Source organism: Scleropages formosus, chromosome 18 (assembly GCF_900964775.1).
Source record: "Scleropages formosus chromosome 18, fSclFor1.1, whole genome shotgun sequence".
Classification (NCBI taxonomy): domain Eukaryota; kingdom Metazoa; phylum Chordata; class Actinopteri; order Osteoglossiformes; family Osteoglossidae; genus Scleropages; species Scleropages formosus.
This window is the reverse complement of record NC_041823.1, coordinates 4,210,631-4,226,121: the sequence shown is the minus strand read 5'-3', so window position 1 is coordinate 4,226,121 and position 15,491 is coordinate 4,210,631. Positions and strand designations below refer to the sequence as shown.

At 49.1% G+C, this 15,491-nt stretch overlaps 1 protein-coding gene across 1 annotated transcript in view; it reads left to right on the top strand.

The window, feature by feature from the left end:
• znf804b (zinc finger protein 804B) overlaps window positions 1–15,227 on the top strand; it is a 117,895-nt gene extending 102,668 nt beyond the window's left edge. Inside the window, exons 3-4 of the mRNA XM_018762807.2 lie at window positions 10,330–10,460; window positions 11,170–15,227. Coding sequence (XP_018618323.2) covers window positions 10,330–10,460; window positions 11,170–14,419 — 3,381 coding nt within the window. The 3' untranslated portion in view covers window positions 14,420–15,227. The remainder of the gene's footprint in view (window positions 1–10,329; window positions 10,461–11,169) is intronic.
• The last annotated feature ends 264 nt before the right edge of the window (window positions 15,228–15,491 follow it).

The window sequence follows — 15,491 nt, the reverse complement described above, 5'->3', positions numbered from 1 at the left end:
ATGAACTCTGTCTAGTGTCATCAGCCCACACCCCTTATTTACCGCGGTGACTTACACTGCTAGATACACTGCTTACACGGGGTCACTCGTCCATACATCAGTGGAGCACACACACTCTCTCTCTCTCTCTCTTTCACTCACACACTATGGGGGAACCTGAACATGTCTTTGGAGTGTGAGAGGAAACCAGAGCACCCCAAGGAAACCCAAGCAGACACACGGAGAACATGCAAACTCCACACAGGCTGAGCGGGCACCGAACCCACATCCTCTCACACCACCCAAGCCCTGTGAGACAGGAGCACTACTCGCTGTGCTACCGTGCCACCCCACACCAACTAAACTGAGATTGGGGAACAGGCAAGTGGGCCTGGCACCATGGGATGGACCATCTGACGGCGACACGCGTCTCCCCCTGCCAAAAGTGTCCATCGGCGGACGAGATGCCATAAATAGCGTGACGGCGTGTCTGAACCCAGAATCAGGTTCGTGGATGAGCTGGCTAATTTAATTAGTCTTCACACGCCATTCATAAAACACACACTTCCGCAGCAGAGCCGGCGTTCCCCCAAAAAACGTAATCGCTCCTGGAGGGCCTGCTTGCGCAACCGCATGAGAAATAATCCTGAAAACAATCCAGAGGGAATCCCGAACCGCGTCCCGAGCGCGTGGCCGCCGCCGCGGATACCTTCCGAGCAGTAGGGGAACCGTGGCGCGTTTATATATTTTTTATGACTGGCGCGGAGCGGCCGAGTGTTTCGCTCCACGGCGTTAGAATCCGTTAGCAAAAGGGTAACTGCCGCACGCATCGTTTCGAACGTGGAGTCCGTGCTTCTTCTTCATAGCTGAGCCATTGTCTTTGGCGGGAGCAGAGGCCTGTTTGAACGTTCAGACGTGCACAACTAATCCTTGAGCGTAATTCGGCCTATTATTATTATTACTATTAATAAACATTATTTCGCTAATACCTTTGTGCAAAGCAGCTTACAGTGTGAGAGGTTTGTTCACTGAGCTCCTTACACTCATTTACACAGCTGGGTAATTTTTTACTGTGTCCCTTCGGGGTGAGTACCTTGATCCAGGGTATTACAACAGGAGGTGGGATCGGAGCCCACGGGCTCGAATGTTACAGCTCAAATCTGAGAGAAGCCACTTTCCCGGGACCGGAACCTGCAACCTCGCGGTCCGCTTCGTTAACGGCCGCACAGCTTCGCTTCCCCTGCACCTTGTCCGACGGAAAGCTCAAAGGAAATTTATCTTAGCTGTCACTGAGACTGTGACATCAGGGCAGCGAGCAGCACAGCAGTAAGGAGGAGCCCTGCTGCTCCAGCAAGGCCCCGAATATAAATTATCCAATAAAATATGCAGCTGTGTAAAATTTCCAAGTCACTTTGGATATAAAGTGTTGGCTGAGCAATAAAATAATAATCGCAACACGGTAGCGCTCCAAATGCCAAGGAAAGACAATAAGAGCCCAGCCAAGTTGGACAGTGGGACAACACTTCAACATATGAAATTTTTATGCCATTTTTTTAAAAATAATGCTGCTTGTATTTCGGCGCTGCTCTTCCACTGGTAGTACAACCCACTCTCGGGGTGTCAGGAGGATGGAGGGCTCCGTTCGCTCGGCCTCGAACCGCATCCGTCGGTCGTCGTCTCCGGTCCCTCGTGAGACGAGCCGCCGGATAACGCCGGCCGACACGGCCGGGTGGAGCGAAGAAATATATATTTGAAAAAATCCTAAATTATTCATCGCATCATGGCTGAACATGATTAACGTTACTAAAGCCCTGTGTTTGGGGAGATCAAAGGCAGCCAAAGCTCCTTACGCTACCTTTACAATCTGCCCGTATAAATATCCCGTCCGTCCATCAAAGACATCAAAGTGCGAGACGTGCCAGAAAGGGGCTCCTGGAACATCCGGTAAACACTCGGCGCCGCGGCGCTAAGCCGCGTAAGTGAAGCGCTCCTTGAAATTACAGTAAAGACGGCGCTTTATTACTCCACTCGGGGTCCCCCCCCATGTCAAACAGTATCTGCGAAATAGATTGAAGATTAGTCCAGAGACTCGGTTTTTTTTTTTCCGTGTGGATTATGTGTTCCTTGGAGAACACGCTGGAGGAGGGATTATCTGTTCCCGTTCGTTGGGACTCCTTCGTGAAAACACCGGAACTTGTCTTCGTGAGCTAATTCCTTGATGTGATGAATCACAGTTACTGAACTTGCAGACTTGATGACCCAGAAGGTTGTGTGTTTGAATCCTACACTGGTAATAACAGTATATTAAAGGACGCTGGTCAACTTGTGAGGCCAGTTTTCACAGGAAGCCTCTTTGTAATTAATTCTGTCCTTATTCCAAACCTTGATAGTGTGCAGGACCCCCCCGGAAGCGGACTGGGCCACTGAACCAAAGATCCGAATTGTAGTCGGAAAACCCTTTGCTCGGCACCACCCTCAACCGACGCGGTTCCGCACTCCATATTTTGTCTCACAGGACCTGGGTGGTGCGAGAGCATGTGGGTTTGATCCCAGCTCAGTCTGTGCGGAGTTTGTATGTTTCCTCCGGGTGCTCTGGTTTCCTCCCACACTCCAAAGACATGCTGGTCAGGTGCCCCCATAGTGTGTGAGTGACAGAGAGAGAGCGTGTGTGTTCCACTGATGTATGGATGAGTGATCTATTGTAAGTAGTGTATCTAGCAGTGTAAATCACCGCGGTGAATGAGGTGTGTGGGCTGATAGTAACACTACATAGAGTTCAGTGGAAGTCGCTTTGGATAAAAGCATCTGCTAAGCAAAAACAGATGGTCCCCAATTTATAATGGAGTTACGTTCCGCGAAACCCATCATAAGTCGAAAAAATTGTAAATTGACAATGCATTAATACACCTAATACACACCTCTGCGGGACAGACCGGGAGATGCGGATCTCTGCCGCTGCCCAGCATCGCAAGAGAGTATCGCTCCACGTATTGCTTGCCCGGAAAAAAAATCAAAATTCAAAATTCAAAGTATGGTTTCTGCTAGAAGTCTATCACCATCTCGCCATCGGAAAGTCGAAAAATTGTAAGTCAAACCATCGTAAATCGGGGACCACCTATAGATGTAAATTGCGTTTGGCTGCTCTTTACTGCCACCTATCAGTTCGGCTAGAAAACGCAGGTCGCGTTCACTCCTCTGCAAACTGAAATTTTAGATATAAAAGAAGAAGATGCACTCTGAAGAAATAAATAAGCCAGGAAAATTCTTGTATCTTTGAAAATTTGTATCATGGCTCTTCATAATAACGTTTGCATCTTTGGAAATGTGTAACTCAGCTGTTAATAACATGACGAGCCCAGTGCACAATCCACCCATGTTCAAATCCAAAGTGCGCTCAGTACAATCCTGCAAACCTAGTTTGTACACTTTGTGACCTGTTTAAAATGGAGATGAAGCAAATGTCGGAGAATCGGTGTAAAAACGCAGTTTAAATGCGTTCCATCCTTGAGCGAATATCCAAGCAGCGCAATCAGAGCAAGAGAAACGCCTGGAGGCAAAGCCCTGGCGCAGACGAGTACTTAAGAGATCATAACCGAAAGGTTACCGGTTTAAATCCCAAGAAGTGTGCCGATGTTACAGCCTTGGACAGGGAATTAAAAGTGAACAGTTTTGCACACAAAAATCCAGATTGATAAAAAAAACAAATCTTGGATGACGGTGTGGCTAAGCAGCGCGACTAAACAAATTGAGTGGAGAAGAATGGAAAGAACATCTCTGTGCTGTGTGTGTGTGTGTGTGTGTGTGTTTTGTGTTTTTTAATTCTACGGGGAATACCTTGTGCTGCAGGTAATCGAACGCCAAACAAAATTGTTTTTCTTCTCGCAATGGGTCCTCGGAGATGTTCTTTATGAAGACATTCAGTCTCGCTGGAGATTATTACTTTATTTCATTTTTTATTTTTTTTTTTTATTTTTTGGAGGGGTCTCGGGCTCAGTCGTCATCCTGTCACTTCTCACGAGATACTGTACTGTGCTCTATAGTTTCTGGATGAGAACGGGCTCGCGGTGCAGTTATTCACACCGCCATCAGTATCATCGGGAATATTTAGCACATTATAAACACTTCAGTCTCCCCCTTGCATCACTGGGGGGCCAAACTGAGCTGTGTGCGAACCCCCCCCCCCCCCCGCCAACCTCGATCTCTTTTCTCGCTCGCTTGTCAGCCGACGTTTATTGTCTGTTGGCCTTGTCAAGCGCCTGCGGTCCCACGTGGGTTCGACAGCTGCACCCCACCGGAGCTCCGCGGGAGCGGGGTTTGTCACCGAAACGTTGCCGGCGCGCGTCCGAAGAAGGGACCCGCCGTCGTACCTTCGACGGAGGAGATGCTCTTGTACGTTGTGGACGGCGGTCACTTCCACCCTTGGATCCAGACTAATTCGACCTTGGCCGGGGGCAGCTTGGGTTCCGTGACAAGAGTATTTCCAGACGGTTCCGGGCCGGGAGGTGCGCGTGGCCTGCGCCTCGATGAAGGCCAGAAGGCCTTTGAGAGGATATCGGTTAATGCTGTTATTAATATGATGTTAGTAGAGCTTCCGTTTATGCTGGGGGCCACGCTCGGACTTCCGCTGCATTCTTGAACGAGCGACCATCTGACCGCCTTCCCTGGACTCCTCGGTTTTCCCGTTTCCCCTCGGCTGCGTCCGAGATTTCTTATTTCTCCTTCCTTTCGTTGCAGATTCCCTCCGGAAAATGTTTTCTGTCAACAGCCTTGTGAGGAGGCACCATTAAAAATGCGCTATGACAAATTAGACTTGATGGATTGAGAGATAGACGTGCGAGATGATGGGGAATAATAGAAAGTACACGAGTTAATTTAAGCACGTTAATAAATGGAATTACAGCGTCTGTTTCCACTGGGTGATCGAGGCAGCTCTGAGAGTTTTCCACATCAGGCGTGACATGATGGCAAATAATGGAAGATATTTGGACTAATTGACTTTGTTTATAATTATCGCCGGTGAAAGGTTTTTAATGCCGTTGCAAACGATTTCTTTTTTAAAGTTACGTGTTATACGGGTGTCGCGACAGCTCTGTTTCTCCAGCTTCTTCTAAAGGCATAGTGCTGTGGAAAAAGTATTTGCCCCCCCCCCCACCCCCCTTCCTGATTTCCTCTATCATTACATATTTTGACACTGAATCTTTCAGGTCTGCAATAAAAATGTAACATTAGATAAAGGTCACCTGAGTGAGTAATTATCGCACGCGCTGTCTGAAGCCGCTTATCCCAAGCGAGGTCGCGACAAGCCGGAGCCTAACCTAGTAACACAGGACACAGGGCTGGAGGGGAGGGGACACACCCATGACGGGACGCCACTCCATCACAAGGCACCCCAAGCAGCACACGAACCCCAGACCTACCGGAGACCAAGATGCTGCCAAGCCCGCTACGCCACTGCACCCCCTGAGCAAAGATGATGTTTTTTTAAATTTATTTTACTTCTTTGATGAACAAAGTTACCCATCACCAGTTGTGTCACCTTTAGCTGCAATGACTGCAACTAAACGCTTCCTATGATCCATTATCAGTCCTTCAGATCACCATGGACGGATTTTAACCTTTCTTCCCTACAGAACTTCTTTTATTCAGAAGCTTTCATAGATTTTCAAGCATGAACTGCTTGTTTCAAGTCCTGGCACAGCATCGAATTTAGGCCTGGGCTTTGACTAGGTTACTCCAAAAACATTGTAAATGATCATAAATCAGAATTATTTTGTCACTGTGCAGTACGAGACAGATGTTTTCAGTTTTCTTTCTGCTAATATGGAAAAATATGAGAAAAATTAAGTCTCTTTAAATAATTTTTATGAGGCGGTTATGTTTGCAAAGTAATTTAGAGTGGAAAATCTGCTCATCTTGGCTCAAAGAGATGAGGTCATGGTTTGCTGGCCGTGTTATGGCACGTTGCATCGCCAGGCCTCAGACCCCATCAGACATGAGAGCGCGCCCCGAGAATTCTCCAAAACGCATTGGCCAAATTTATGTAATTGTGCCTTTCACCGCAACGCAACCGGGAATGGAAATGAAGCTGAACTTGTCAAGCTTAAACGGAGCTCCAACCATAAAAGAGCATGTGAAAATGGTTTCACTCGAGGTGCCAGACAGCAAATTAGCTGTGAAAAAAGCAAAGGGATGGATTGCGAGCCGCCGCTCCGCCGTGTTGTTATTGCGTTCACATGAAAGCGTTTTTTAATTTTTTTTTTAGGTCAAGTACAAAAGGAGGGCCGCTGTTCCTCTCGTTAGGCGGACACACCGAGACAAGTGCCGTTTCCATTTGCGCAGCCAGTAATTACCCATCCGTCTGGATTGCTCGTGGGTGCCGTCGGCTCTCCGGCTGACGCTGCTTCAAGCGATGGGCGAAATCTGCTACGAAATTAAAAAATGTATCCCTGTCAGTCAGGCGATAGCACGCCACAACCTGCCGTAGGGGAACACGGCCCTGGTTTGTCGTGCTCTCCCGTGGGGCGGAGAAGAAGCAGCTGGCTTTGCGGGGAATGCATCGGAGTAGGACTTCGACTTTCCCGGAATCCCCGGGGGCTGATGCGCACGATCGAGGCTGAAGGTGCATTTGCGGAACCGGGACTACGTTTCGAAAAACATAGTGAAGAAATGGTATAATGGTTACAGATGCTGAGCTGTGATTGAAGGACCTGGGTTGAAACCCTGGCACCACTGACCAAGGTACTTAACCTAAATTGATTAAATATACCTTAAATTACAGTAAAAATTGCCCATCTCTATGATGGGTAAACCATTGTAAGTGGCTTAGAATACAAAACTGACATTAAAATTCACTTTGGATACACGAATAAATACACAGCAGCCAGTGGGAATTCAGCAATTCAGGATGCTTCCATTGGGTGCTGTATACGCCCCTCCTATCGTACCCTACACCCTGTTGGTTATCAGCCATGACGTACACACCACTTGTGCAAACGAACAGAGACTCTTCTTCATGACTCTACACGGCCTCTAGTGTGTAAAGGACGCAGCTGAAGGGATGCATTTGACACAGTGCAGTCTGCTGGAGAACTACACAAACATGCACTTCACACACAGAGAACTCACACGTGGGCGTTATTAGTTGTTCTGATGCACTTTCCAATTTAATCTGGGCAATCGGATCCATCAGCAGCACAGCAGGCTGTTCAGTACAGGTAATTATTCTCATCAGCCAGGAGTTAAATATACATCCAGTGCCTTCCGGTTCGCTGGACCAAAGATTCCTACAGAGTGAAAAAAGTGGCTTTTTCATGGGGGGTCTCACAAAACACGGCGTGGATTTCAAGACAAAAACCCAGAGTATGAGCAGCTGACTGACTGAATGAATGAATGAACGAATGAATGAATTTGATTTTCATCAACTCAGCTTGTACTTTATGACATTTTGCACTAGTACTTTCTTGTTCGGTTTTAATGTTTGACACATCCCTGGGATTTCAGCAGAACCACCAGGGATTCTTTGGGTGCCATAATGCCATCTGATACCTGTGTGATGGGACTTTTTATACGAAACTAAGCCGCATCCCTCCTGCTCTGGCCACTACAGGAGCTCTCCAGAAACGCGAGCCGCCTGGCTTTGTGCGCAGATTTATTTTTAGACATCAGACCTTACCTCTGAACGTGCTTCTGTCGGCGAACGGAACTTGCGTTTTGCACCCGGGCTAAATACAACACTACCTTGTTCTGTAGTCGGAAGTCATGAATCATCAGCTTTTAACACTGAGTAATGTCAGAGCGCAGAAGGCTCCATATATAACTCCATGTGGCTTCAAAATAGATCTCCTCAGATCTTAGGAAAGTCGGAGAAGGGACGTCTTCTTGCAGCGATACGAAACACCTCGAGGACTGGAGCTGCAAGAGAACGCAGCCCGCAGGTATCGCCGTGTGATTCATCCCTGGCTTTTAGTGAGGCTGTCGTGTAGTTGCTTAGCCGACGCTTTTATCCAAAGCACCTTACACTTTTATGACACTTTGCAGTTGTGCTCTTTGCTCATTCTTACAGCTAGATGTTTACACCAAGGCCAGGTAGGTGAAGTCACTTTCCATGAGCTTAAATGCCAGACTTTTCTTGTTGCGATGAGGTTCTTAGTCTCTCGACTGTTGACTGCCACTACCAGACCTTGGTGATGATCACCAACTGCTCTGGGCTTGAGGGAGATAAGCACATAATAGTCTCCTGTACTGTTCCCCCGATTCTGGGTCTCGACTTCACTGCATCTCAGGTTGCAGTGGCTTTGTGCCCTGGCCCAGGGTCTGCTGTTTTCCCAATCGCAGCTTTTGACTTCACCAGCTCTCGGGCTTCAATGGATCTCTGTGCTGGCCCACACACAGCTGTGCTCCCAGTTGTGGGTTTTCACCCCACATCCCCTTGAGTTCAAATGATTTTGTGCTCTGTCCCACGGCGTACCTTGGTTCTGGACCTCGACGTCACTACCTCTTCATTTCATAAAGCTCTGCATTGTGGCCCACGGTGTGCAGTTCGGCTGCTGTTACACCTTTCTTCTGGATAATGAAACTATAAGTTCCCCACTGTGCCTATTTTCTCCTCTCCGATTTGTTATTCTTTTACCAAAAAACTGCTCTCGTGGCTTGAAGGTTTTGATGGAAATCTCACTGAGTTTCAAGCTAGCTATGTTCTCATACATTTAGACAGCATGCTGATATTTGCAGGAGTTATTAACCTGAAGCACTATAGTCGTGGCATGAACTAAATAAAAGGGGGTATTAGAGCATATATTATAGCGCCGTGAAAAATTAAGTGTTTGGAAGCTCTTTCCTGTGTACACGTGCTCTTGCAAAGATCTGTGTTTAATCCTGATTTTTACTATAATAAGAACGGCAAAAATTAGCATATTTAAGATGGATGTGAAAATAATAAGAAAAAAATGTTTGCTTTTCGACTCCACTGGGTGAAAGCTACTGTCAGTCAAGAATGAGAGGCAAACAAGTAAAGTGTCATCACAGATTAAACGGAGCCCATGAGGACTGACAGACTGTATTCCTTGCATTTAATATTTTCTTGTCATGAAGTCTTTGTCAAACGGCTGCTCCGTCAACATCACCGTTGCCCTTATTGTGCCACAGTTGCTGCCTGTGAAATAACCGACGGCGTTAACCAGATTTCATAAGAATATTTAAGAGTTCTCTTGTACACTGGCTCCTCAATTCATAAACGCAACTGGTACAGGAAGTATGTTTGTAACATATGTTGTTCATTATGCCAAAGTCACAGTTTTTTTACTAAGCTAGAATAAAAGTTCAATGATACAGATGTTCCTCAGTTTATTTGCTGTCTATGATCTTTAAACAGTCTTTGATATAGCTATAATAACACACACACACACACACACACACACACACACACACACACACTTTCAGAACCGCTTGTCCCATATGGGGTCACGGGGAACCGGAGCCTACCCGGTAACACAGGGCGTAAGGCTGGAGGGGGAGGGGACACACCCAGGACGGGACGCCAGTCCATCACAAGGCACCCCAAGCGGGACTCGAACCCCAGACCCACCGGAGAGTAGGACTGCGGTCCAACCCACTGCGCCACTGCACCCCCGCTATAATAACAATAATTTTTAATATTAAGTTAACTGCACTTAAGAGTCACACGTCTGCGTTCATGTCTCTCTTTCTGCTAATGTAATGAACACATTATATTTCTATGAAATGTATATTGCTTTGGAGAAAAGCGTCTGATAAATAAATAACACACACACACACACACACACACAGATTCCAACACCGCTTGTCCCGAACCAGAACCAGAGCCCAACCCAGCAGCACAGGGCGCAAGGCTGGAGGGGGAGGGGACACACCCAGGACGGGACACCAGTCCATCGCAAGGCACCCCAAGCAGGATTCGAACCCGAGACCCACCAGAGAGCAGAACCCGGCCAAGCCCACCACGCCACCGCGCCACCGCACCCCCCTAAATAAATAACTAAATGTAATGTAAATCACACACACAGACACACACTGACTGAAGCCACTTGTCCCGAGGGGGGGGTCGCAGCGAGCCGGAGCCTAACCCAGCAACGCAGGGCACAAGGGGACACACCCAAGACGGGACGCCAGTCCATCACAAGGCACCCGAAGCAGGACTCGAACCCCAGACCCGCCAGAGAGCAGGACCCTCAATCACTCGTGACACTGAGAGCTGGTGTATGAAGAGTTTAAAGAAAAGAGAAGAACAGTGATTTGTAGTTAAAGGTGTTTAATGGTCAAGGTGTAGGAAATGCTCCATTGGAGTTCTCCTCTGTCTTCTCTCCCCTGTGGCAGAGGCTGAAGGAGCTCAAGCAGAGGGAGTTTGCTCGCAATGTGGCCTCCAAGTCCTGGAAGGATGAGCGGAAACAGGAGAGGGCTCTCAAGCGGCTGCACCGACTGGCAGAGCTACGGCAGCGCTCTGACTGGTGAGCGTTGCCCACCTTGGGGGTGGTTTCAGGGTCTGGCTCCCCTAGAGGGGCAGAGCTGCACCCTCGGTGTCTTTTAACCTATTGCACAAACAGCACTCCACCGGCGTCATATTTTCTGCTTATTTTCCACTCTGCATTACCTTGTCAAGTTGTCACCTACATTTTGCTTGGCTGAGCTTGGCTAAGAATGTGTGATATTATGCCTTTTTGCAATAAATCAATGATAATGTCACCTTTCATCACTTTCCTCGTATGCAATATTTTTTCGACCTTAGGAATTAAGCTTCTGCTTTTCTTATGCTTGATTAATGGAGTTGTTTCAAATTTGCATTTGCGCATTTAAAAAAGCACATACACTTTACCTTATTGGTATTCCACACTAGTGTCGGGGATTGCTTAGGCATAAATGTACTGTCTTTTTTAGAGTTTATGCTTTTAAAGTCCATACATAATTAAGTGGAACTGCTGTTTACAGCTTTTAAAAGCTTTAAATGCAATTTAAACATCGGCCCCTAATTTAATTCCTAATTCCGTGTTTAAGCACCTCCTGGCTAACTTGCAGGGTTATAAATGAATGCTGTTTAATTGTAGTTTTAATAGGGGAATAAAGTTATTTCTAACTCCGTCACTGTGAAGTGCACTCATCAGTTTTTCTTAACTCTTATGCCCGTGAATTGTCATTATTATTTCGGTTCTGTTTTCATAGTGGCCCTGGAAGCGGTCCAAAGTTCAGAACCACGACGGTCACGGCCAGAGACCAGTACGCACAGCGAATCCCCTCCGAGAGAGACTGCAGGTCCAGCAGCCGGCCCCTGTGTCCTGTCCCCAGCGGAGCCTCTGCTGCAGTAACCCGATGTCCCCTGGGACTCCCACTTCACAGGGAGCCACCGCATGGTCGCAAGAAGCAGTCAGCAACGGGCCGTGACCACAGCAGCCGGAGGCTGGGTATCTCCTTCTGCTTCTCCAGGAAGGCCCAGCTGAAGCTGGAGTCCTGTGCGTCTGTGTTCAGCGATGGTGCTGAAGAGGCCTCCGGTGACCGGAGGGCATTCCAGAGGCTCAGGGGAAGACGCAGCTCAGAGGCCTTCCCATTTCGAACACCATCCCCTGGAGATGGTGCCGGCAAAGGCGCACACAGAGCTGATGATGATAGGAAGAGGATCACCTCTGCTAACAGGCAGGACTCTCCTGTGATTGCTTCACCTGCCTCTCCGGAATGCCCCGACATGGTCTATCAGCTGAGAGAGTTGGGCCAGAGACCTATTTCAGAGGTGGAATATAAGGGCTCCCATAGGAGCAAACGCAACTCTTCAAGAGGCACTTGTGTGCCAGATGGACCAGCTGAGGTGGAGGCCGTCCCACACCCAAGAGCAGCCATCGTCGCTCAGGAGCCCCTCCGGTCTCCAGGGAGTGCTGCCATGGCTAGAAGCTGCGAGAACACAAAAGTAAACGACTCTCGTAAATACGTAACGGAAGACTGTGCCCCTGGACAGAGACGTATTGTAGCAGACGGCGACCTGAATAAAAACCAGGTTTCGTTTGTGAACGTTCTCAGCAAAGATGGGGAAGCAATGCTGAAATGGCCAAAGGAGTTATTGTGTTACACAAAATCCGAACCCTATGTGTCCTACAGCTGCAATCCTCTTTATTTCACCTTCTACCGCTCGAGAAGCAAACCAAACGGAAATGAAAGCACACGGGAAGCAGAGCCAGATCACAGCAATGGGGACGAGGTCACTGACAACGCGGAGGGCAAAAATGCGACGTTTCACATTCAAAGTCACCCAGAAAACAAGCCTGGTGTCTCCAAACCAAAGAGAGCAAAACATCACAAAGCACGCAAAACCCAATGTCTCAAATCCGATGCTGTCGGCAGGGTTGGTGCCGCTTGTATGCAAAACGCAAATTCCCAAATGGAATGCCTCGCCAGGTTCGAGGGCCCGCAAGCTGAAGCATCACAAAACAAATGCGAGAGAGCGAAGAGGAGCAGGCTCGGGAAGCGACAAAGATCCTTTAAGGAAGAGACTTCAGACCAAAGCGATACGGCAGAGCGGAGTCTAAGAAGCCTCGTACGCTCGCTTTCTGTCTCGTCAAGTAAAAAGAAAAAGCATCAAACTGTTAACTCAGAGGAACAGAGTCTCGGAGGTGGGCCTTTTCCCGGTCCCGTCCGCTTCTCCATGAAGAGCAGCCGTTTCAAGTGTCACCGCATCACCAGTCACCGCAACAGAGTCAACAAGAAGCACAGGCCTGGAGGTTTCCTCTCTGACCTGAGCTCAGACAGTGAGGAGCCACCTTATCTCAGTGGAAAGTACTCCTCGCCACCCAGGTCTTCTCACGACCTATCACCGAAGAGATGGAGCTACTCGAGAGAGGACAATGGTATGGCCAGGACTTGGTCTGGCAGTTCGGGCAGTGACACCAGCAGCAATTTGGCCAGAGGCTGCAGGAGAAGCGCAGATACCCACGCCTGTCACAGAATGAGGTTCCTCTGGGAAGGATGTTCTTGGGACACTGATCTGGGACAAAGTGTCTGCAACAACGGCAAGGTGGATTGGAAGATGAGGACCAGAGGCGGGCAGAGCCCAAGCTCCTGGAGCAGCGGCAGCACCTCAGATCTCAGCAGGGATAACCGAATTGAACCACATCTCCATCGCATCGTCCGTAAGAGAGCCCGCAGCTTTGACGACCCACAGGTGACGTATGTGGATGTGAAGTCCAGCCACGGCAAATCCAGCTCTGTCACCAGGGACGAGCCGAGCTTTGCTAAACTATCATTATTCCAAAATGTCAAGATACCACACGATCTTCGGGGCAATTCCAGCGCCCTGAGCGTCATCACAAAGGACCAGCTCATTGCGCCAAACGTCAATGCCACCAACCAATCGGTGGACAAGCCTGCCAATGACAAAAACAGCGTGAGGAAGAAGGTAAATGGTGTTCTGTCATTACCGCTCATAGGAAAGTTTCCAGCTGTGAGAAGGAGAGCCAAGAGAGGAGCGGTGTCAACGGCGAAGAGTACCGTCAGTCAGAGCCAACCGGAGAGCAAAGAGAGCCCAGGGACAGCTTCGAGAGTCCAAAACCAGCTCCTGGCTCCAAGTGGCCCAAGTATTTGTACAGATCCTTCACAACACAACCTAGAATCTGGAGTCGCACGGACAGAGGGGCAGTTGGGAAACCAGGTTGCGCTGTCTCGGGAATTGTTATCCAGGAGTCCTGTCTCCTCTAACACACCAACACGAACACACCAGAAGGAGCTCATAGCCCCAGGACTCAATGCAAGCTGCTGTCAAGGGCATGCATCTTCAGAGCCAGCGGCGAACTCCAGCATGAGCTGCGTGCCATTGCCCGAACCTGGCAGGCCTCTGAAGTGTATCTCTCCGCCCCTGTCAGAGCAGCCAATCACCTTCTCGCCAGATGAGATTGACAAGTACCGACAGCTGCAACTCCAGGCCCAGCAGCACGTGCAGCAGCAGCAGCAGCAGCTGTTGAGGAAGCAGGCAAGGGCACTCCCAGAAGCCCTGGGGGAGATTCCCGATCCAGGGCCGCCGCCTGCTTTCCACCCTACCCCTGTGCCGCCACCCAGCCCCATCCCCACCCTCCCTCATGCGCTCCTACCACACCGGACCCTGGCGGCCTTCACTTCCTCTCTGGCTCCACATCCTCCCGCAGGTCTCCACCCGCTGGCCCAACCCCGCCTCGCGGCCGTCCCGCTTCCCGCGGTCGGGCCGGCTCTCTTCCCAGCCCTGTTGCCGGGACCGCCGTTGCAGCTGGTCCCAGCCTCCGCCTTCCATCCAGCACATGTGACCCTCCACCCCATCCCACATGGGCCACTCCTCCCAGCTCTTCTTGGCCCCACCCCCCTAGCTGCAGCAGCAGCTTCCGCGCTGCATCTGCACCCCCTGCTCCAGCCCCTTTTTCCGGGGCAAAACCTCCAACCGCACCCGGGCCCCACAGCATAGAGGAAAAACTCAAACTATATGAGAGAACACAGTTCCACACATCACCTGAAACATGGTGGGCGGGTGAGGCTTCACCGCAGAGTGACTCTAAATCTGAGGGGACACTGTTCTCCATGCTGCCTGGACCAGGTGGAACCAGTAGGGCTTGAACAAGCAACACAGCCATGCATCACCGTAAAATCATGCTTGATGTTGAAGAATCCACGTTTGTGGAAGAAGGCAATGATAGATAAACCACCGACCGTGAAACCCCTACCGTATTACGTTACCATGAAAACCGTGCAAGCGGTCACTATGAATTGACTGTGATTCAGCAGCGCTTACCATACTCCTACCTACCTAACTTTGTCTTAGAAGCTCAGCGGAAGGAGGGAAGACAGGAGGAAAGACAGCTTGGCCTGCTTCGCACTGTAACACACCGCAACCCTGGAACGCTGCTCAGACATTAGCTTTAGCCTACCAGTCCTTTACTAAGTTTGTGCGTCCTTGTGTGTTTTTAATTCGTTTCCAGGTGGGGGGAGGTGGGGTAGCTCTACGGTTCATATCTTCAGAAACAATAAAAACTGCACCGATCCAGTCGGGAATAAAGTGATCTTCGAGTTGTTCCTCTACCAGCAGCGATGGCTAACGATGCAAGTTTTGGTTTGATTTTGAGTCCTCGAAATTTTTTGACATCCTGCAGAAACGGTGACTTGTGCTTCATATTTCGTTATGAAACGTAAGAAATCCACAGCACTTCTGTCGGAGAAAGTGACCTCAGCGGTCCCACCGGCATTTCCAAACTGTTCTTTTAATTTCAGCAACACTCCAACCTGCCGCTGGACACTATACAGTGGAATGTCTAAGAGCCACAATATGGGTGGTGATGGATTCGGTGGTGCGTGACGTTTATTGTTGTCTAACTGCCTGTGTGTGACAACGCTAAATCAGCTAAAACTCATTATTTTTTTGGACAGTATGTACAAAATGCAGTCTTTCATGTAAAACAGTGTTGAGCAGTCAGCAAGTCGGAACAACAGAGTAAGATGCTGCTTTTTAGGCAATTCCCGTGTGTGGGGACGGTAGTAAAATG